Below are 23,069 nucleotides of genomic sequence, written 5' to 3'. Positions count from 1 at the left end.
ACTTTTGGGATGGAGGTGTGTTTTGACATTATAATGAGCTTATAAGGAGCAAAGTTCAAGTAAAGTTCATCCGAAAGGAGTGATTTGCCACCTTTGCTGGCTCAGCATTGGATATGTTATCGTGTATCTCCCATTGGACAGCTACAGTGCGGCTTATCAGCAGTCCAGAACAGGGAGTGCAACAGAGTTTGGCCGTGGTGTCTTCACTCCACTCCATCCTCCGTTACTCCCCTTTGCAGCTGTGAGGAGGGCAGATTGTGTTGCCCAGAGAACCATAGAGGAGCAGAGTCCTTGCCTACCAACTATCCCGGAAGTGGCAGATGGGTGTCACCCCAAGCAAGCTTCTGTAATGCCAAAACTTCTGTTAGGCCCTAGTTTTTCTCTAAGTTGTCCCTTTCAAGCAATTCTTCCACAACGTTGCAAAGCAATAATAAAACTGAAGGTTACTTGTTTTCACTTGTAATAGCCTTTAGGCAGAGTGAACTAAATTCTGGATCCCATTAGGATCATGCAACCCTAGGAAAGTCACAGGAGTTACCAAGAGCAAACTAGAAAAGTGCAGCTAACTTTGAGAAGAGTTAAAACATAATGTCCATGAATATTTAGAGCCAAAGACAGGCTGTAATATCATCCATTTTCACCAAGAGCTCCATTTTCACTGAAGACTGAAGCTAAATAATATGACATTGTTAGACTGTGGATGATATTTCCACTGCTTTTAAGAGAAGAAAGAATTAAAAGCCAAGTGCATTTCTTTAAAGTTCATGGTACCAGTTTACTACACAGTACCTGAATTTGGCACATGCCTCCATTGTAAGACAACCTTCTGCTGGCTCAGAGATGTTTGAATATCTCATACTTTTGCAAGAAGCAACTAGACCTTTGATGAGGAGGGGAAACAAAACCCCAAAGGTACTCCTGAGGTTATAATTATAGTCTGACCTAACAATTTTGTGGTTTGATCTAATGAAATAATGAAAGATGTTAAAATTCTACCTGGTAATCACTTCGAAAATTCAACAGCTTGTTCCATCTCTTGTTTGACTGAACCTATGTTGGTTGCTGAGATATTTTATTACCAAACTAGTGTAATTCTGCTACTTACTCTAAAACCATGCGCTTTATGCCATGAGCAATGTACCAACGTCTGTAAATGCTTGGGATCCTTTGACCACATCCTTTCCACCCTCCTTTTTTTCTTTTTTTTTTTTTTTTCCAAGAGTCTTGGAGGCTCTTATTGATTTATGTGTGTGTTTATGTATACATGCATAGATATGGATATTGCATATATATTTTTACACACATGTATGACATAAAACATGTGCATATGTGTTTATAAATGTATTTTAATTGTGGTGTAATCAGACAAATTCCTTAACTTCTGTAAGCTGCAGCTTTCTCACGTAAGTTCTCATTGTAATTGGCAAATTTGGGCTTTAGCCATGTAAGCACTCAATGGCACAGCAGGTAAAGCTGTGGAGATGGTGATCTGGGTTTACACATTAACAAATGTGACTATGCTCTACCAAGCCCTGCTAATGTGCTCAGAGCACCTGTGTCCAGGGCTTGCTTGCTGCCAGTTTTCTGTTGTGCGTGGGGAAGTGCAGGGCGCGAGCGCAGGGTTTGGTGCTCACAACTTGAGCAGAAAGCTGGGGGCTGGGAGGCAGGAAGTGAATTAGTTGAAGTTAAAACAGGAACTGTGAGGGTGCCATAAGCCAGAACTGGGGCTTGCAACAGGTGCTTGGGCAAAAAGCAGCAAGTTTGTGAACTGAAGCCTGGGGACCTTTCAAGGTAGGAGCGTGAAGGGGTTTTGAGAGCAGAAAGTGAGTGACAGCAGCAAAGAAATGGTTGCTTGGTAGGAGGGCAAAGAGGCTGCCTGATGGTGCTTGGCATTTGCTTTTAGACAGCATTTTGGTTGTTGCTGCTGGTTTTTTGTTTAAGACTCTCAAGAACCACATTTCCGAGTTAATGAGTGCAGTTACGCACAGCAGTACACTGTGCTTGTGCACACATAGTGAATACTATCGGAAGAGGGGGACAAATTAAAGGATTGAGACACTACCATACCTGGTCTTTCTCCTTATAGCGGGTGCTTGGACCCTTGCCAGGTGATAAGAGGCTGAGCTTTGTCATGGAAGCGAGGATGCAGAGTGCCAGGCCGGCTTTGGGAAGCAGTTGTTCAGGAGCCATTTACTGCCCTGCACGCAGTTACATCTCAGGTTACTGGAGGGGAAGGGGAGATGAAAGGTATTTTTAGAGTGCTGTTTTGTCTGTTTAGCTCTCCTGCTCCACCTGCTTTTATTTGCAGTGTTGTTTGTCTCAGGGTATGTTGCTACTTAAGTGCCATGATTCACAACAAGACTTGCTGTGCTCTGCAGTTTGACACCATCTTTTTCTGGTGCAGCCCAGAGAAGGCCTAAAGCCACATCTTTACTGTAAATCTGCCTTGGTCCTACATCGCCTTAAGCATGCTGATTTCTTTTGCTTAACAGAAGAAAGACTTGTCCCTCCTATGCTTTCAGTTCCTGTGGTCTTGGCTCCCTGGTTAGATGGTGCTGACTCTCAAACTGTTGTTAGCGGCAGCTTGTGAAGCTCAGTGCAGTGAACTGGCTGGAAGTTTATTGCTTAAGACAGCAGTGGTTGTGCGATTTCCCCCTGAGTGCAAGTGTTTTGCTTGTATAAACACAGCAAGCAGCTGTCGTGAGTGCCTGGGGTAAATCTGGAGCTAGTGTGAGGTTGGCCCTGAGTTGGGGTAGTTAAGCACACAAAGAAAACACACTGCTATATGAGGATCTGTCACAGCCCTGTTTTGTTTTGCGTTGGGCACGGGTTTATTTGAAACTTTCAGAAGTGAACTCAGTAGCTTCCTGTGCTACCTTGGTCTTCACTGTATGCATTGCTTAGCCTTTCTGCCCTGATGAAAAGCTCCTTCAGGCTGAGGGATGAAGATTTGGTGCTTCTCAATTCACACAGGCAGTAATAGGAAGTGTGAAATGAGAGCTCTGCAGAGAATGAGGAATCCATTTTGCGCGGGGAGGCAGGGCATGTAACGTGACTTCCTTCTGCTTCTTATTCTTTAGAAGTTCTGCTGTTTGAGAGGGCTTTTTCATTACCTTTTTTTTTTTTTTGGTCACCTTGAAAATGAAATGCAGCAGTTCTGGATTTCATATGGGTTTCATTTAACTTCCTGTTCCTGAGCCTGTTACTTCCTCCAGGTTTCTTTGGGCAGCTTGTGTAAATTGTGGAGTGGCAGCTTCAGCCCTTTCACCTTGCACACTAAAGGATTTTAGCCTCATTTCCTATTCTGACTGTAAGAAAGACAGACGTAAACACCAGAGAGCACGTGGTACTGATACTGTAAGACTAACAGACAGCTTTTCTGTGGACCTTCTCTAGTCTGCCCGGCACTGATTAAAAGCTTAGAAAAAAGACAAAGGAATTCAGGAGTTTGACGTGGGATAGATCACTGTTGTGTTGTGATGTCAGAGCAAGCACTGGTCTCTGACAGCATGGCACGATTATGCTCAGAAATGGGCAAGGTAAAGCTATGAACAGTGTCCCAGAGCATAGAAAATAAGTAACATGTTGGAAAACCATAGTCTGATGGTTGGATGCTAGCACTGATTTACATTAAAATAAGATGTATATTTTAACTACAAGGTCAGTGTGCATTGGGACTGGGGTTTACCCCTAACAGTCCTGTTCTTTTCTGGAAGACATGTGGGTCTTTGAAGGTTTGGGATGCCCGGTGCTGTGCGAGAGATGTAGAGGTTAGTGGAGGTGGGTGGCCTCCCAAAGGTACCTCTGGCCTGCCACAGCTGCTGAGCTTTCACTTGTCCGTGGGCATGGAGCTGGTGGTGCCTGAGCGCTGAGCCCTGCGTGACGCTGTGTCCTCTGTACGCAGATGTGGAGAGCAGTCGTGGGACACAACATGTCAGTGAAGGTTGAATCCCAGGGAGACGACTGGGACACTGACCCTGATTTTGTGGTGAGTGCCTGGTTTGATAACTGATAGCTGAGGCAAGGGGAGTGGCATGAAGGGCTTGCTGGCCCGCAGGCCGTGTTGCACTTATTCCTTGTGCAGCCCCTGCAGAGCTCAGGGGAACCTGTAAGAAGCAGGAGCAGATCCCGGGACACCTCCTGCTCCCAGGTGCTGCAGCCCAGTGACACATCTACTCCATTGCATTATTAGGCAGCTTACTGCCATGTAGTCTAAGCTGTTTCTGATCCCTATTTATATTTCCTCTTCAGAACTTTGAGCCTCAGTGTATCTTGCATCTGATTACCAGTAATATCACTAAAGGAGCAGAGACTCGCCACAGTACTTTTATTAAAAAAATGCATTTTATTTTTCCTGCAATGTTTAGAATTTTACAGGCTTCCAAAATGTCCTTATTTGTTTCTTCCAAATGCAAGAATCCCACAGTATTTAGGGTCACCCTGTAGAGATGCAGCTCCCTGCCTCAGGGTTGCCTGGTTTTATATTTATAGTTCCCTTTATTTTCTAGCCAAGATGGTGAGAGTGTAAAAATGCTCAGGCTGTAGGAACTCTCTGGATTAAGACAATGTCACAGTTTCTGTTTTCTGTTCAGTTTTCTATTCCTTTCTAAATAATTCATTTATATTTCAGCTTTTTGGCCAACTCTGTAATACCTACTCTTTCCTGAACAATGATAACCATTTTGGAACTCTCATTGTATAGATAACATTAGGATTTTTTTTTCCCATATGCCTTTGTTTTTGTACTTGCTAGCCTTCATTTACAATTTTACCACATGTTGGTATTGCAAGATTTTTCTCGCCGTCTTTGTCATCTTGTATTTGGTTAACCTAGATGATTTTTTTACTATCTCATGACACTGATATCTCATTCCTCATAACTTTTTCTTGGGAGTGTGTCCTGCAGCAGATGTGCCAGGCATGCATTATGCATGCAGGTCCCTGCCCCGCTGCCCAGATTCTGTTTTCCTTTCCAGGACAATTTATTGCTGAAGAACCTCTGTCGTGGCACAGCTAGGGCCCTTTAGAGGGTTGAGTCTAAACCTTGCCTACTGTCTAAATTCCAAGAAACTCTTATTTGGGAGGGAAGGATAGTCCCCAAATTGTTTATATTCAAAAAAGTGCAGTCAAAATTCCCCCCTCTCTTTTTACTTCATTTGCTTTGTTTAATTCTCATAATTGTGGTAGTCCTCATTTTTCAGACCTTAAAAAAAAGCGGGGGGAGGTGGGAGGGCAGTCATAACAAAAATGAAACCATATTGTGTTAGCACTGAGTAAATTTACTGAATTAGCATTGAGCAAAATGCTAATTTTGGTGTTTTTCTAGTATTTTCCTAAGCAATTAACTTTTACAATGTTTTCATGTGCCAGCTCTTCCCTGGGAGAAGACCACCCCAGGTCTGCCACCAAGAAGGTGGGCGAGAGCTTCATGCCAGGGGAGTGGGAGGCCGGGCTGAAGCGGGGCCTGGGTCCCGTCATGGGGATCGAGGAGGGCTGTGGGCAGGTTGCTGCTGCTCCAAAGGCCAGTGGCTGCTGCTGGATAGGGTGCTCGTGCAAGGTGACCGTCTGTCCTGAGGGTCTCTCGTGGCTGCGCTTTGCTTTGCAGAACGACATCTCGGAGAAGGAGCAGAGATGGGGAGCCAAAACCATTGAGGGCTCTGGCCGCGCTGAGCACATCGAGTGAGTGAGGCCGCCACACTCCTGGGGCTGGGCTGGATCATCTAGTTACAGGAAACGGAAGTGGTGGTTTTGCTTGCAAACAAAAACCAGCCAAATATGGCCATGTGCAAAATAGAACCGGGCAGGGGAGGAACAGTGCCTGCAGGGGTGCCCCCTTAACCCCCAGCTGTGTCCTATGGGTTCTTGGGATCTAGGGAGGCCCCTGGTACTCGGCAGGCTGCATGGTGGTGCTCAGCTGCTCTGTTGGGATGTGTCACTGGCCGAGGAAGGTGGTGGAGGCTTCATCCCTGGTGGGGAGCCCACTGCTGCCCTTGCCTGCTGCCAGCTGCAGCTCAGGTGGCATGTCTGCTGCCATGCTGGCTCTCGGTTTGTTGGCCAATTTTGCACTAAAAGGCAAAATTCACAGACTGCCTGTGATGCTTCTAAGAGTTAATTTTGTAGGACCACCAGAAAATAGAAGGCACACAAAGTCAAGCTGTAAGTGACTTTGCCATGTATTCCCCTGAATATCTACTGAGCAGAGTATGGCGAGGGTAAAGTGATTTGGAGATCTTTAAAACCTGCCTGGATGCGACCCTGTGCCACATGCTCTAGGTGCTCCTGCTTGAGCAGGAGGGTTGGACCAGATGATCTGTAGAGATACCTTCCAACCTCAACAATTTTGTGATGATGTAAGAGACAGCTAGCAGGAGGGGATGTGCTAGTTCTACCATGGCAAAGACTTTCTGTCTAAAGCTGCCCCTATCCAGCAGTTCCCTGGGGACCCGACAGTGCTACCTTCTGCATTATTTCTGTAGCACCCAGGAAAACATAGGCCTCCATGAAAGAGAAGGCATAGCTGTGAATGGAGGCTGTGAGCTGGAGGAAGGATGTGCTCATTGAGCAGATCTCTCCATGTCCTTCCCCAGGACACAGGGTAGCATCATCCCCCACCATGGTGCAGTGGCCTCAGGTGTGGGACTGTCCCAGAGAGGGAGTAGCTGTGAGCAAGTGGGGGCTGCTGGTGGTGGGTTTGCATCATGCTCTGCATGGGGCTCTGGCCAGCTTTGCAGCTAGGGGCTGCTCTGGGCAGCTGCACAGGTCTGCAGGACAACACAGTGACTTGCCCTGGTCTGGTCCTCTCTGTCTTGCCAGCATCCACCAGCTGAGAAGCAAGGTGTCAGAAGAACATGAGGTCATCAAGAAGAAGGAGCTGGAAACTGGCCCCAAGGCATCCTATGGCTATGGAGGCAAATTTGGGACAGAACAGGACCGAATGGACAAGGTAACTGTTTTCAAGAGCTTTCCTGTACTCAGTGGAAAAAATTCTTTGTTTCATAATGGAAAGAGCATCCCTGTCTTTTGGCTGTCTGATCGTCACAGGAGGGAATGGAGAGTTGGCATGGCTCCATAGATTTGCATGTTTAGGTCACCCCCTGGTATGTCTGCAGGATCTCTTTAAACCCATTTGTGTGATCTGCCTCTGTAGCTTTCTTGCAACCCTCCTCTTGGCTGACTTAGGTGCTGTGAAGGAGGGCTTTCTGATTTTTTGTTTCAAATATGTTGCATAATGGTTAAATATGGTGCCCCTCCATACTTGTGCTTAGAGAAATAATGATTAATAATCCCATACACACATTCTTCATTGCAGATCTCTGTCCTGTTTCCCCAGGATGAAGCTCTAGTCCACATATTTTGTCACACTTCTAGCTGTACAGTTCTGCTTTTAATACACCTTTTCAAAGGTGAGGTAGTAAGACTGCAATAGTATTTAACACAGGGGTAGATATGCATACTGCCAGAGTGGCGGAGTGAGAAAGAGACTTCTAGCGGGTCAAAGTAGAATAGCCATGGTTGGGCTCTGCAGAGCAGTGCAAGGATGTTTTTGCTGAGCAGCTTCTACTTTGTCCAGTGCACAGAGTTTGCAGTCATTTGGTCTCCAGCCTTTGTCCTGAGGATGCAAGTGGTCCTGGCCATGCTGCCAGGGAGCATTGCACCCTGGCCTGGGTAGGAGTAGGCCAGTCAGGGATGATCCCAGCCAGGCCTGCTTTATGTGTCTGAGAGTGAGGGTCAGTGCCGCCCCCAGGCAGCATGCGCCAAACCAGGAGCCGGGGCAGGGCGGGGGTTGGCTGTGTGTCTGCCTGCACTTTTCTCCTCAGGTTCCCCTGTCATTAAGCTTAGCTGTAATTCGCGCAGCAGGTGTTTGTCAGCCTAATATCTGCCTGATGGGCTGAGAGTGGGGCCATAGGGATGCCCGTGTGGGATGACTACCCATGAGCTGTTTCAGAGCAGAGCTGGTGCTGGCTGAGGCAGTGAGGCTACTTTGAGTCTGTCTCCTGCTGGCTGCAAACACTGGAAGCAGGGCAGATGCCTGTGTGGCTCCACGTCTCTGTCCTCCACAAATGTGGGCTCATGTCATGCTTTCTCTCTCCTCAGTGTGCAGTCGGCCATGAGTATGTTGCTGATGTTGGGAAGCATTCCTCGCAGACGGATGCAGCCCAGGGATTTGGAGGAAAGTATGGAGTCCAGCGTGACCGAGCCGACAAGGTGGGCTGGACAGGGTGGTGGAAGTATTTCCTTGCAGCCTGTGCTCAGTGTCATCCCTAAAACACTGTGCTATGTTTAGGCTTGTGGCTGTGGCTTTCAAACTGCTGATGAGCGCAAGCCTAGACAGACCGCAGGTTAAGGTCTACACTGAAACATGCGACTAGCCCATTGTGTGCAGGATGATGACTGGTGATGAATTGTGGTGAGCTCATGCAGATCAGCTCTCCAATTTGCACATGCTCTTGTGCACAGTACAGCCTAACTGTGCTTGCACTGTGCTATGCAGACAGTGCTGTGTTTCTGTCCTGGGCACCACTGTCCTTGAAGTTGTGGTTTCTCATCTACAAAACCACCTCACACATTGCGCAGTGGTAGGACTGGACAGGGACTGCCGGACTCCATTCTCCCATGTGTTGCTTGGTTCCTAATGCCTCCCAGCTGCCTTGCCTGCACCCAGAGCTGCTGAACTGGTTGGCAGAGTTTAGGGTTGAGACTTTGGGCATCTTACCTGGGGTGCATGCTCTTGCAGTGGTCCTATTTGTGGGCATGCTGCCGTGTGGACAGCAGGGTATGATGTGAGAGGCTGAGGGGGCACTTGCATATTGTAGCACTGGTGGTGGAGCAGGGTCCTAGCCCGGCCTCAGGGTGCTGGAGAAGGATGTGTGAGCCTCAGCTTGGCCATCAGGATGACTGATGTCCTCCCCTTCTTGTTCCAGTCAGCACTGGGGTTTGAATACAAGAGTGAGGTGGAGAAGCACTCATCCCAGAAAGGCAAGTCCACAGACACGTGTCATCTCTCAACACTTTTCCCATCTTTTTTTCTGCTCATCTTCATCTTTGATCATCTTCTCCCTATGTCCTGTGCTGTCTGCTGCAGGACGGCCTCCTTTATTGCCTGCCTCCTGCTCATCGCTTACTTCAAATTTGTGTTCCTGATCAGTTACCCTCCCTGACTTGTTCCCTGCTGGCATTTCACTGCATTTCTGTTGTTGCCTCTGTGTTTTGTCTTGCTGGAAACGGGGTCATGGCTGAGCAGAGAGTCCTGCCTTCCCTTGATTGACAGCAGACAAAGGAGAAAATAGTTTTGGATTGGGTTATCCATTTCCTCTGTAAATCCTGCTGAGCAGCTGCTACACAGTAAACTAGCAACTTGGGAGTCCTGAGAGGACAACTGAATGCACTTAAGTTAGTTAATACACTGCTACTTTAGAGGATGTGAAAAGGGGAAGATGTACTCTGCTTCCAGTATATGATAGTCGAGCAAGCCAGAGATTGACAGGAGGGGCACTGGGGAATGTTTCCAGAGATGTGGATCTCAACCTTTGCTTCAATATCCACAGTTAGCATTTGCCTTGTAAATTTTGAGATTTCATTACAGCAGATAAAAGTCACAGAGCAAAAGTTGTCTATTTGTCCTGTATGTTCAAGAGATCAGTGCACTTACTCAAAGACCTTTTCAGAGACAGGCAAATCACAGGTTGAAATCCTTGCTCTGGAGGTGTGTGTGGATGGGCTGATACCCAGGCCATCAGTGCCCAGGTTTTGCCTTGGCTTCTGAGAGCTGAACTCCCATCACCTCCCCAAACACCTTGGCATGTTGCTTGCCTTCCTTGCCCTCTCTGGCTGCGTGTCTCCAGCTCCCCATGGCCTTTGAGCTCTTCTGCTGCCACATCCAAGCCTTGCCCTTCCCATGGGCCCTCATCTTCAATGGCCCTCACAGTACTCCCTGCTCTCCATGCTATCCCTTCCAAACTCTTATTTATTTTGGTGCCATCCATCATCTCTCTTCCCCCTCCTTCCTGGTGCTCCTTCCCAGTGCTGCTCCCCTTCTCTCTCTCTTTCTCTCACCAACCTCATGCCTGGGGCAACACCTCATTCCATGCATCCCCTCAGACTACTCCAAGGGCTTTGGTGGCCGTTACGGTGTGGAAAGGGACAAAGTGGACAAAACTGCAGTGGGGTTTGACTACAAGAGCCAGACAGAGAAGCATGACTCTCAGAAAGGTGAGTTGGGGGAAACCATTGACATGAGAATTGCGGAGATTTGGGTCTGGGACTGTGCCCGTCTGGGACACGGGGTTCTGTGCTTTCAGACTGCTGCTGCATGTGTGGCAGAAATGCAATGGGAGGTATTGGGCATCTACTGCTTGCAAGGCAATTGGGGAGGCATGGAAAGTGTGAAACATCCACGACTAGCTGGCCAAGGCCCCTACAAGATTGTTGGGAAAGTTCTGACTGAACAGAGAGGAGAGACAGTACTATGTGGACACTGGGTCTTGTGGGCCGCTTGTCTCTAAAGGATGGGTGCTTTGGAAGGCAAGAGAGGTATTGGTGTCAGATGATGTGCTCCAAAAAGGAGAGATGGGTGTTGTTTATGCCCTGTTGTCTGTCTTTTCTCTGTTTCCATTCCTCATCTCTCCCTGAGTCCTGGGCAGAAATAACCATCTCCACTATGAAAATGACCTGACTTCATGGTACTGCTACTTTTCTTTTTACATCCCTTGTCTTTCATGCTGTGATCTGAATCCACATGGCTGCAGACTATTCTATGGGCTTTGGTGGGAAATTTGGAGTCCAGCGGGATCGTCAGGACAAGAGTGCACTTGGCTGGGAGCACCAGGAGGATGTGCAGCCCCATGCCTCCCAAACAGGTAGGGAAATGCTGCCAGCGGCAGCGGTGCGATCTCCTTGGAGCAGGCATTGCCCTGCAGCTGCCCACCATCCCTAATAGAGATATGTCTGTGGAGAAACAAATGGGAACAGCGTGTTGTGGAGGTGCAGGCAGACGAAGCACTGTGAACCCCAAACATGGGCAAATGCTGCCCAGGAAGAGGACTCAAGTACAGCATTCTTAGAGCAGTGGGAAGTTATTGAATGCAAGTCCCTGAATTAGGCTGCACTTTCTGTATCAGGCACGTTCCTGATCATAAAAAGCAAGCACACAGGAAGGAAGCAAATTAGGTACCAGGAATAGTTTGAATATCGTTAGTGCTGTTTGTCCAGCTTTAGTGGAAGTATCCACTTTGCATTCATGTGGCATGACCAACTTCTTATGCTGGGGCCTGGGAGCAGATTTGCCAGGGTGCAGCACCATACACTATGCAGTTCACTCGAAGATTGGGAGAGTTAGTGCTAACACCTACTTTGTAGAGCATCTTGCCTTCAGTCTCCCTATTTAGATCAATATGTGGCACTCCTGATGGAGTGATAAAATGCAGCTAGCCCACAGATGTGCCTTGCAATTCAAGACAAAGCTAATTCATGACACTATTTGCAGCACTGAAGTCAGGCACATATAAAATACAAAATACTATACAATAGTCTCACTTTTTCCATATAGACTACGCCAAAGGGTTTGGAGGCCGTTACGGGGTCCAGAAGGACAGAGTGGATAAGGTAAGTTTCTGCATGCAGGAGCCTCGGTTTTCTTCTGATGGCCACTGATCTCTGCATGGCTGCAAGAGAAAAGTCATAAACTTGCTTTCCCCCTGGGGCTCGATTTAATAGTTTGTGGGCAGAGTCAGATTGGTGAAGTCCTTTCAGTTGTACTCAGACAAGTGAATTTAGGAACACTTGGCATGTGTATGATGGGCCCTTTCTATCCCCACTCTGCCATCTCTCAGTTTCCTGCTCTGCAAGGATGGGCAGAGCCTTGGTGAGTGTCCTGTGTGGTGGGTAGACTTTGGGGCATCTGAGGAAGGCAGGAATGGTTCCTCTTCTGAACCATGTGGGGCTGTTGTGTTAAGAGCTGAACAGAGTGGGTGAGGATTTTTCTTCAAGGTCCTGAGCCAAGGAAGGAGATGAACACATACCTGTAGCAATACAACATGTTCTCTTCAGTGCTGCATGTGCAGGCTGCCAGTAGCAGAGTGGGAAGTGTCCTGCCCATGGACAGTCACCCAAAAGTGAAGATTAGCGTTGTCTGTGAATTTAACAACAGCTAGTGTAGGTGCAATGCCAAAGGCCAAGGCATTGTATATGGGACAGAAAAAAGCATATAAAATTAAATGAGCACTTGTGCAAAGGTCAACAGCCGTGGGTCATTTTGAAGATCAGGGTGCCGAGGCAGGGTTAAAAAAATTCCCGATCACCTGCACGTGAACCATGAGTTTATCTTGAGAGTACTGAAGCAAAATCAAAGATGGCAAAATTAAGGCTAATCAGATAGGTACCTAGGTTTTTTACCCGTTTTTCACACACTGGAGTTACGCTAGATTAATTGCTCCAGTTTAGGGCAAAATTTACCCTAGGCAATTTGAACTCCCCTTTGTCAATTTTTTGAACACCAAGTGTGAGATTGGGTTCTCCCACTGGAACACCTAATTGTAAACATGTCTCAGCTGTGGTCTGTAGAGACCTGGTCCAAGTGTTCAGCAGAGCCTGAAGTCCTGTTTACGTGCTGAGATTTGTTTACTTTGAGGTGAACTGAGCTGCTGTCTGGGCTCCAGGAACTGAGACACCCAGTCTGCATGCAGGTGACACCTGTATGTACAAATTACAAATATAAATGTAGCTGTACTCATCTGAAAGTTGTATCCCACCTGCAGTTTCCTTTTTATATTAAGTGACTTTTTTTTTTCATGGAAGTGGACAGGCAGGCATTAGAATTTGTCATCTAGGTTTTTGCCTGTGGCAGTGCAGTGGTAGATAAAGAATATTCCTGGAGTTTTTGTCTTTCTCCATCTCTCTGCATAGCTGGAATAAAATTTATGACTATGCATTTAAAAATGTGTGCTAGTAGAGCCTGAGGGAAAAGTAATACATATAATTTATGGTGGGAAGGCACAAATAAAACCAAACAACTGATCTTGAAGTTTAATGTCTAGTAACTGCAAATATGTATGGGAAAAAAAAAAATTCAGTCTCACCCTCTTTTTGCTACAACCACCACCACTGATGCTATTATCAGGTCAGTTACCTCTTTGCATGTGGTAAAGCCAGCGATACCTCACATGTTCATGCACACAACTTCTCCTTGACATGTTCCAGCCTCTGCTATTGTGTGCATGTACTGCAGGCAGCGGCCCACTGAGGAGCCCTGTGATTTTCATGGTTCTATAGCAGGAGCTTTTTCCCTGATGGGGCTCTGCTCCCACACCGCACACCTCAAGTGAACGCAGGGAATGGGTCTGGCACAGCTAGTACACGAGGTCCCCAGACCTTAGTAAAAGGTGGCTGGTGGCCCCTCACTGCATTCCCTGTGAGCACTCATGCTCCCAGCCCTTCTGCCTTGTGCATTCTCTTGCCACTGTCCAGCCGTCTCTACTCAGCTCCATATGGCCTTTTTGACTCTTCTTTTACAGGAACAGCCTTTGGCTGGAGTGGGAAGGCTGGAAGGGAGAGCACTACTGTTGCCAGGAGCCTCCCTTTCATGGGACTGTGGCGCTTTTATCAGTGAGGATGCAGCAGGGAGCGAAGCTATGACTTGCTTGCAGGCCAGCAGCCAGATTGAGCAGAGGTCTCAGCACTGGCCTTGCCTAACAGACTGTGCAGATTGTTTGCTGCCTCTTTACATACCTTGGTTCTTCCACAACCCGTCTGAGCCCTGGAGCAGGTTGCTCATAGAGGCTGATGAGTCTCCTTCTCTGGAAATTTTCAAAACCCACCTGGATATGATCCTGTGCCATGCATTCTAAATCATCTTCAAAAGCCCTTTCCAACTTCAGTTAATTCTGTGATTCTTGTAGAGTGCCGCTGGATTTAATGAAATGGCAGCTCCAGCCTCCTCATATGAGAAGACAAGACCAGTGGAGGCAGGTGAGATGTTTGGGTGGGAGATGATAGGTCCCACATCCCCAGCCCAGTGGCACGCATGTGCTGTAAGTGGGGGTTCAGCTAAGATGCCTGGAGGCTGGAGGATGCGGTGCTGCAGGTTTGTCTGGGAGAGGCAGAGGTTGGAGCTGGCTCTAGTCACGTCGGGGTGGGAGGTGGGTGTGAGACATTGGGGAGGCTTGGGCAGCACTCTTTTCCACATCAGCTTCTAGTGGCACCAGCAACCTGCGGTCACGGTTTGAAAACATGGCTAAGTTGGCGGATGAGGAGAGCAGGAGGCTGGTGGAAGAGGAGAAGATGAGGCGGCAGGCTCGAGAGCGCCAGGTGATTCAGCAGCAGGTGAGCCACAGGCCTCTTCCTTGCCCCTCAGGCTTGCAAAACAGGTCTTTCCTCAGGGCAGCATGGGTCATCGCCTATTTAGTCTGCCCTCATAACCTCTTGCCTAAATTGTCTCCCCATACCTGCCAGGCGCTGGCCTTGAATTCACTGGTTGGCACTGCATTTTTCCTCTTTGGGCATGCAGGCCAGCACCTTTCTGTATCAAATGATCTCTGTGGCTTAGCCTAGGCTCTTTCTTGAATTTAGTGCTTGATAAATGCAGGACAGACACAATATTCACAATATTGTGAATTCTAGCAGTCCGTATTCACAGTTTTCCAAACTGGAGGTGGTGTCCAAACCCTCCTGTTTACAAGAGCTTCTTTTACTTTGTGGTGTTGCTTCATTTAATGTGTGGATAAAAGCTGGCCATCATACATTCCTTTCTTGAGGTTACTTCCTGCAGACCACACAGTAGTTACAGTCCTGATAATGTCCAGTTTGTAGGACAGGTCTGTGGGAGCTAGAATAGGCTTCAGCAGGAAGAGATGTCAACCTCTCTCAAAGTGACCACGTCAGGAATGGGAATGGGCATTACTCTGGGTGTTGTTCAGTGGGATTGAGGGGCTCATGATGACATTTTCTTTTTCCAGCAGAAAATCCAACAGAGAGAGGGCAAGGACCACACAGAGGCAGCCCCTATTGCCATTCCAGCAAAGGTCCCTGAGAGAGCTGACAGAGATGGAAATGTGTCACGAGGAGAGCAGGTGCTGTGGCAGGCTGGGTCAGCTGAAAGGGGAGCAGGCAGGAGGGGTTGGATTCCTCTGGGCAAGGGACTGTGCTCCATGGGGCAGCTGCACGGGCAGGAGCAGGGCACGGCCACAGTGGAGGAAGGAATGGGGTGGGGGAAAAATTGGGCATGTGGATGGGACACAGATGCATAGTACCTTACACTGTGCACGTGGGTGGTATGTACTTAACTGCATCTAAGTGTGTGGGACAGGTCTAAACACAAGTGATAGGTAGCAGCAATAGTGCTCATATGCTGAACTGAGAGAGATGTCAGGAGTGTAGAGGCTTTGTTACCTGTTGATTTTTGGCTGGGTTTTTTAAATGCCACCAGTGTTTGCATACTGTTTGCACAAAATGCCCTCTGGGCTGCTAGTTTTCTGGTTTCAGGAACACCCAGCTACTGAGCTGGCTTGTGTTTTTGCTGGCTACTAGCTCTAAACATGAGTATCACACAGATACTCCGTCTGCACCATATAGCATCTGCAAGGAAGCAGGCTCCTTTGTACTGGACAGTGTGCAGCCATGGGGGAACCGCTTGCAGTGGAGGTGCTGTGGCTGATTTTACTGTCACTTTCTCACTTCACAGCAGAACACAAGAATGGAGCAGGAAGAGGAAATGCCGCCCACATTGCCACCAAGGCCAGCAGGTCTGGGTGAGGAGCTGAGCAAGTCCCCCAGCCAAGATCAGCCTATCTACAGTTTGAGTTTGGATGGTGGGGACTATGAGGAGCTGCCAGAGTCCTCTGACTACTGTGACAGTACCAGCATGGGTGCTGACTATGAGGAGCTGCCAGAGCCTTTAGGAAAGTCAGCTGCCACCTATGACCACAGTGAGGATGCAGGCGAGGACTATGAGGAGGTCCTCGCTGAGGAGCCCAGTCAGAGCCAGCTCTGCCCAGGTGAGTGTGGAGGGAAGAGCCTGTGCCTTGGGGAGCTCATTTCCTGTCTGCTCAGCACCTGCGGTACGGGACAGACAGCAAAGGGTTTTTGTATCCTCATGTCTCCATCGCCAGGGAGGCAGGCCACATTCATGGGAACTTGTTTCTCTACGATCCTCTTGCCCCACTCTGAGGTGCGACATAAATGGCACTGAGTCCTGGGCCAGGCGCTCTGCTGGAGCAGGGGAGGAGGGCTGTTGCCGGCCCTGAAGGAGCTGCACTTGGAGTGATGCTCTTTTCCTTGGTGCAGTGTTTCCTAGGAAAGAACTGCTAGCCCCACACTGGGGTCTTGGCCTTCCCCGTTGCTGACATTCAGCCTGTTGCTCAAAGCCCAACTGTGAGACCTGGTCTGGCAGCATGGGATGAGGGATGGTGCAGGTGTTAGGGTAGACATCCTCCAGGCTGTGATCAAATTGCACAGGCTGCTGTTGAGGTTCTTGTTACAACCTCACTGGGGGTGAAAAAGGGGGAGGCTGGAGTTAAGTCCAGCCTTTTTTCTTTGGAGGAGGAACAAGAAGTATCAGCTTAGACTGTCTCATTCTTTTTCCCTGAAGAAGTGGGGACAAGTCACACCTTGCTTTGAGCCATGGAAAACATCTCTAACAGGAATAAGCAAACCTTAACAGGGTTTGAATGTGGTTTTCCCTGAGAGTGACATCCGGCAGGAGGGTAGCACAGACCAAATCTGTGTGATTGCTGTCAGCTTCTTTCTCACCTGCCTGTCCTGTCTTCTGCAGGGAATATAGACTGCGTTTATGAAGTGGAGAGCCCCGGGACATGTGCAGTAGCTCTCTACGATTATCAAGGAGGTGCGTCTGTCATCCAGGGTTTAGGAAAGGCAGTTAGCCTGCCAAGAGAGGTACTGAGAGTTGCTCTCCGGTGTGGGAGAGATGGTGACACCATCAGTGGTCATGGAAGTATTACAACTCAGTTGTTTAAATCAAGGCTGTTCTTGCTCTTGGGAGGCAGAAAGAGACATAGCTTGGGAATATGGAATTTTCATCTTTAATCTTTGAAGTCTTAATATTTCCTCTACTATATCTGTGCTGGTTTCAGGGAGAGGGCTCGGATGAGATGAACAGTTCTGGGCTCCCCAGTACAAGAAGGACATTGAGCTTCTAGAGAGAGTCCAGCGTAGGGCCATGAAGATGATTAAGGGACTGGAGCATTTAACATATGGGAAAGGCTAAGTGAGCTGGGTCTGTTTAGCCTACAGAAGAGAAGGCTGAGAGGAGATTTGATCAACATGTTCAAGTACCCGAGGGGTGATTGTAGGGAGGGTGGGGCCAGGCTCTTCTCCGTGATGGCCAGTGACAGATGAGGGGTAAGGGGTGTAAGCTGAAACATCAGAAGTTCCACCTCCATATGGGGAAGAACTTCTTTACTGTGAGGGTGACAGAACCCTGGAACAGGCTGCCCAGAGAGGCTGTGGAGTCTCCTTCTCTGGAGATGTTCCAAACCCACCTGGATGCCACCTTGTGCCACATGCTCTGGGTGTCCCTGCTGGAGCAGTTGGGTTGGACTAGATGATCTCTAGAGGTCCCTTCCAACCTTCACCATTCTGTGATTCTGTGAACTTTGAGTCCTATCAGCCTGACTGTTCTTTATTCCCCTCACGTGTGTGTGTGTGTGTGTGTGTGTATGCACAAAACCATCTCTCTCACAAGGCTTTCTTGCACCTTCTCTTGCTTATGTATGTTCGAACTATGACAATTTTTATGATCAATTTTGCAGATGGCGATGATGAGATTTCTTTTGATCCTGATGACACAATCACACACATCGAAATGGTAGATGAAGGCTGGTGGCGGGGACAATGCCGGGGCAAAATAGGCCTCTTTCCAGCCAATTATGTGAAGCTTCTGCAATGAGACCAACAATGCCTGAGCAGCCTCCTTTCAAACTTCTGCTCCCCTCTGCTTCATCCTTTTGCATGTTATTAGCCAAGTTCGGCTTATCCTGGTGGGTCTGATGAGAGAAAGACTAATGAGAAAACTGTCAGTGTTTGAGGGAATGTTTTAGTCTATGCCCGAGATGTGTTCTGCTTCTCATGCAGTCCTCGTGACAACGATGGGGTGGATCAGGAGTGTGTGGGTGAGATATAGGATGTCTTTATAGACTATTCCAGTTTTTCTGTTTCCACATGCCAAACACCAAACTTGCAGGGGAAATATGTTTGTTTATGCCTGTTCACAGCAGGGCAATTCACAGAGCACCAGCTCTAATTAAGGCAAAAGAGATATGAATGTGGGACCTTTCCTTTTAAATTGTCATTTGTCACCTTCTTTTGAGCAGTCCAGAAGTTACAGGTGTAGAGTAAGACACACTGTCTCAAACCATGTCTCTGGACCTCCTCTTATCTAGTGGTCAAAGGAAAACAGCAAGGTGAAAGCTGAACTCATCTTTGATTCTAGAGGTGCAGAATTTGATTTCCACATATGCAGTACAAATCATCTTTGTACTGCAGGGTAGAGGAACTTGAGCCTTGTCCACCTGGGCAGATTTCAGGGGTAGGACCTGGGGCTATTTCACCCTCATCATGAACTTTGCTAATTTTTCCTGCATACAGACACAAGCTTGGATGTATTGAGCTACCCCATAAAACAGAAGAGGTATGTGCTGGCTCACTGAAAATAAAGGACACTCTTGCTAAAGCAGCAGATAACTTGTCTGGTTTTCCTCCGTGGGGAAGAACATTACTGGGTCGATGTGTCATTTCTGAGATTAAGTTCTAAAAAAGGGGAGGTGCAGAATTATTTCTGAGAATGATCCTGGAAAATCAGTCTTGGAGCAAGATTAAAAAAAACATTTCAAAAGCTTTATGTAGCAAAGAGCTAAAAGCTAATGTGGTCCCTGCCCAGGAAGCCAGTAGGAGAGGAATATTCTGCTAGTATAATCCTTTCAGTCTAGCAAGTGAATCTGAGCAACTGCCAGTGGCTACAGGCAGCAGAATATTTTCAAGAGTGTGCTGTTATTGCTACTATGTGTTACTGCTATTGGGTGCTCTGACAAATAGTACAAATAAGCATGAAGAGCGCCCATAGGGCCTGGCTGTATCGGGCTTCAGCTCGAGGCTGCCTCCTGCACTTGTCGGTGCCGCCTGCGCATGGGATCCTGCTCTCACAGGAGACAGGCATGTCGCTCTCCTCGGGCCTCTCTGAGCCCATGTGCTCAAGTCAGTCCCCTCTCATGTGCCCCTAGCCCATCAGTTTGTAGGCTGAGCTCCCTGTACAGGAAGGAAGTTCCCTATTTATAGCCTTTCTCCACAGCAGATGGGGCAAAAGTGTGAGCACACAGGGAGCAGGGAAGAGAAAATGTGTGTGTAACTGTTCCCTTTTCATGTGCAAAACAATATTCAGTAGAAATCCTGTGCAAGCTGAAGTTCTTCCCTAAACCAGTAGATTCCAGGCCATGTGCTTGACCTCCCGCTGTTGCAGTTAGTTGTTTTAATTTGGGATGTGCAAACGTGCAATAGGGATTAATCCATTATATACGGAGTAAGCAGTAATGAGGGGCCTGTGAGAAGCTGCAGAAGCAGGTCCCTGCACAATGCCAGTGGCAGAGTGGCCTGCTTGGGTGCATTTCGCTTCCTTGGGGTGGTTCTGGACTTTCCTGCACCCGGGTAAGGCAAACTTCATGTAAGCACAGCACAGCATCAGTTCTCAGTGTTGGAACCTGAGAAACATTACTGTACAATCACGTCCGTAAGATCATGGTAAAGGTGCATTCAGGTAAGAAACTGGTATTTTCTAGTACGAATTTCCTAGAGGTTTTTTCCTTGCAGTAGCTTTCCCTGCATTGTCTCATGCAGGCTGCCCTTTATTTTCTGGCTTTCCTTCCATGGTGGGGGCAGGGAGGTGTCTCTCCAGAACAGGCTTTATTGGTGGGGGACTGGAACAATGCTCTGTTACATGTCTTAGTGAGACTTTATAGAAAGGACATTTCGATATTTTTTTTCCCATCAGAAATAGGTACATGAAAATCAACAGGCCAACCCAACACAGGGATTGCACATTTTTTTTCCCATGAAGAATAAAATCACTCTGTGTTGTGCACTGAAGAGAGCTGGTAAGCTGCTTGAGCAAACTGCGTACCTTGTAGTCCCAGAAGGTGCTTTTGCTTGAGGTCTCTTTGAGAACAGGCTGGATTTCTCTGGGAGCTCCTTGGGAAGTGAGTCACATTTGAGCAGGTCTTGGCCTCTTCTAGCCACCCGACCCCTCTGCAGTCGTCGTTTCTGCTGTAGAAATGCCAAGCCTGTGTCAGCCTCCCTCCCCATGTAGTCTCTTGCACTAATGGGGGCATGAACCAGCTTCTGCCAGGGCAGTGATGGGTGCTGGCCATAGGGCACCAAGCTTGTGGGCTTAGCCAGCCATGTCACAGCATCCATGCAAACCTCTGAGTGGGGACCCTGGTGCAAAGCCCTTACCATCTGTCCATGTGGCCTGATGAAGTTGAGCCAAGAGAGTGGTCTTAGGATGGGGTGGCTGCCCCAGGTGACAGCCAGCCCTCTGCTGTCAGCAGCCACAGCTCTGCTGCTCTCACGCCACATTTCCAGTGTGTGCAGCTATATAGCAAAGCAAACTCTTCTGATGAGAGGCTGAGCAGTGCCAGCTTGCAGCCTGATGCTTACCGGGTGTTTGACAAAACTGCTGAGAGTAAGGGGTGGTCTGCTTGTGCTGCTGGCTGCCATGGTAATGTGCAAAACACTGCAAAGCTTTCATCCAGCCTGGAGAACAGAGCAGGACTGGTGTGAAAGCCTCTGCAGAGGGACCCTGGACCAACAGCACCTGTGCTAGAGCCAGATTTTGCACTCTGGGCCATTGCCTCTTACCCCATGCAGGACCAAGCTCAGTGCTATGAGCAACTTCAAGGCAGAGCTCATGGTCATGCTTAGGGTCAGAACATATCTGGTGCCCCGTGGAATTGCCTTTTGCAGCACACGTCGGCCTGTCATAGCTCCATATCCAAAAGCCCTTCCAGACATACCACAAACAACAGTGTGTAAGTTAGTTATAGAAAAGGTAAAATATCAGGAGTGTTCAAAATGTGTCTAAATACCCATTCTGGGAAAGGGAGCAGAGGCTGAGACAGTGGTGCTGCTATTGTCTTGATCTGCCAAGGAGCTGCCTCCGTCTGTCGGTGCCCTTGCAGCCCTAAGGGTTGAGCTGCTTGGCCCCTGTCTGCAGCAGTGAGTCCTGTGTGGAACTCAGCATGCAACATGCAAAAAATAAAAACACCAGGCTAGGATGGTAAGCTTGTTCTCAGCTTTATTTTGCCATTCTGCTATTAGTGTTGTGCCAGAGACAGGACCAGTGGATGGTGGTGTGCTTGAAAGCATCTCCTTCCTGAGCAGGGTCCCTGAACCCACTTCTACCTTCAGGGATTTCCCACAGCTGTGTGATGCTGAGTTGTTTTAGCACTGGTGGAAGCAACACTCACATTGCTCATGTCCTGCACCTCCATCACTGCAACACCTTCCTCAGGGCACCGCGCACCTCCTGGTTGCGGAGGCTGTAGATGATGGGGTTCAGCATGGGGATGACGATGCAGTACAGCACAGAGACCAGCGTGTCTGCCTCCGGCGAGTAGCCAGCACTGGAGCGGTTGTAGTTCAGGTTGGCCATTCCGAAATACAGCACAACCACAAGCAGGTGTGCAGCACACGTAGAGAAGGCCTTGTGCCGGCTGACCGCCATTGGCATCCTGAGCACGGCAACCAGGATGCGGAGGTAGGAGATGACAACAAAGAGGAAGGGGCTGAGGCCCACAAAGATGCTGGCAACATGGAGTGCCACTTCACTGGGGCGGGTGTTGCTGCAGGCAATCCTCAGTAGCGGGGGGACATCGCAGAAGATGTGCTGGACCTGGGCTACCCCGCAGAAGGACAACCTAGAGGCGAGGAAGGTGTGCACGGCAGAGTCCAGCATTCCCCAGAGCCAGCAGCCGGCAGCTGCCACCATGCAGACATCCCACCGCATGACGCGAGTGTAGCGCAGAGGCTGGCAGACTGCTGCATAGCGGTCATAGGCCATGACGGCCAGGAGTGCGCACTCAGCCCCTGCACACCCCATCAAGAAGAACATCTGAGCCAGGCACCCCTGGTAGGAGATGGTTGTCTGCAGATGCAGGGTGTTCACCAGGATTTTGGGCACTGTGACTGATGAATAGCAAATATCCAAGCAAGAGAGGTGACTGAGGAAGAAGTACATGGGACTGTGGAGACGGGAATCCAGGAAGATGAGTGCAAGGATTGCAGTGTTGCCCAGCACCGTGACCAAGTAAATGGCCAGGAAGATGAGGAAGAGGAAGGGCCGTTCCTGGGAAAAACCTAGAAGCACAAACTCGGTCACCTGACTCTGGTTCTCCTCTGCCATGGGGCCTGGTGTGTTTGTCTGCAGTGAGAAACAAGCACTGCAAAGATGTAGTGAAGATGAGACAGCTAACAGGGGACCTTGTGCCATTGCTTCATTGACAGGATGGCTCAGGTCCCACCTACATAGTGGTTGGAAGCTTCCCTTGATGGGGGTCTCACAGGCACCGGGAGTTTAGAGCCCAGAGAGCTGCCCTTCAGCACTGGAGAGCCGACTGCAAGAGAAGCGCACAGCAGGAGCAAGGACTGGCATGTGTCCAGGTATATGAAAGCCTCTTGGCCCCGAGGAGGGTGTTTCTCCAGCCAGACCACCCTTCTGACCTGAAGCATCCCAGCTCACTTGCTCTTTGCCTCCATTTAGATGTGCTTATGGTGCCAGCTTGCTCTGTCGTCACCTCTCGGCCTGCATCCATTCCTCTACTTTTAATTTCTCTATTCAAGTTTCAATCACAATTTTAAAGTGTTGTGCAATGGAGAATTCGTTGCTTCTGTTGGGATGTTTTTTTTTTTTTTTCTTATGACTATTTACCCAAAGTAAACTATTTAAAACTGTGCTCCCTATTTCCTGTTGGAATTGCTTAAATGTCAGCTCCATTTCATTCATCCTCAATAAGTCTTTCTCTTTCAGGTTAGTGAGCATCGATTGCAATAGCACTTTATTGAAGTGCTTGCAC

At 48.5% G+C, this 23,069-nt stretch overlaps 2 protein-coding genes across 7 annotated transcripts; one reads left to right on the top strand and one right to left on the bottom strand.

Annotated features, from left to right (window-relative positions):
* Nucleotides 1-1,703: 1,703 nt before the first annotated feature.
* On the top strand, nt 1,704-18,039 carry LOC104571157 (hematopoietic lineage cell-specific protein). 6 transcript variants are annotated; one of them, XM_088535239.1, is made up of 15 exons: nt 1,704-1,791; nt 3,905-3,988; nt 5,606-5,679; nt 6,814-6,943; nt 8,095-8,205; nt 8,922-8,976; nt 10,099-10,209; nt 10,746-10,856; nt 11,546-11,601; nt 13,893-13,962; nt 14,183-14,316; nt 14,952-15,062; nt 15,677-15,986; nt 16,763-16,834; nt 17,760-18,039. In XM_088535239.1, the coding sequence occupies exons 2-15, from the start codon at nt 3,905-3,907 to the stop codon at nt 17,894-17,896; spliced, it is 1,566 nt and encodes a 521-aa protein (XP_088391365.1). In that variant the 5' UTR covers nt 1,704-1,791; the 3' UTR covers nt 17,897-18,039. The 6 variants fall into 6 exon arrangements, with proteins under 6 accessions (XP_088391365.1, XP_088391364.1, XP_010216536.2 ...); XM_088535238.1 differs by having other exon boundaries at nt 15,674-15,986; XM_010218234.2 differs by having other exon boundaries at nt 14,949-15,062.
* A 3,448-nt stretch (nt 18,040-21,487) lies between these two features.
* LOC104571159 (olfactory receptor 5V1) lies at nt 21,488-22,399 on the bottom strand. Its single transcript, XM_010218236.2, has one exon. It carries the CDS (start codon nt 22,397-22,399, stop codon nt 21,488-21,490), a length of 912 nt encoding a protein of 303 aa, XP_010216538.1.
* Between the last annotated feature and the right edge of the window lie 670 nt (nt 22,400-23,069).

Source organism: Tinamus guttatus, unplaced genomic scaffold (genome assembly GCF_059628265.1).
Source record: "Tinamus guttatus ecotype Peru unplaced genomic scaffold, ASM5962826v1 Tinamus_guttatus_pri_ptg000619l, whole genome shotgun sequence".
Lineage (NCBI taxonomy): Eukaryota > Metazoa > Chordata > Aves > Tinamiformes > Tinamidae > Tinamus > Tinamus guttatus.
The sequence above is the reverse complement of the archived record's forward strand: the minus strand, read 5'-3'. Positions and strand labels throughout refer to the sequence as shown.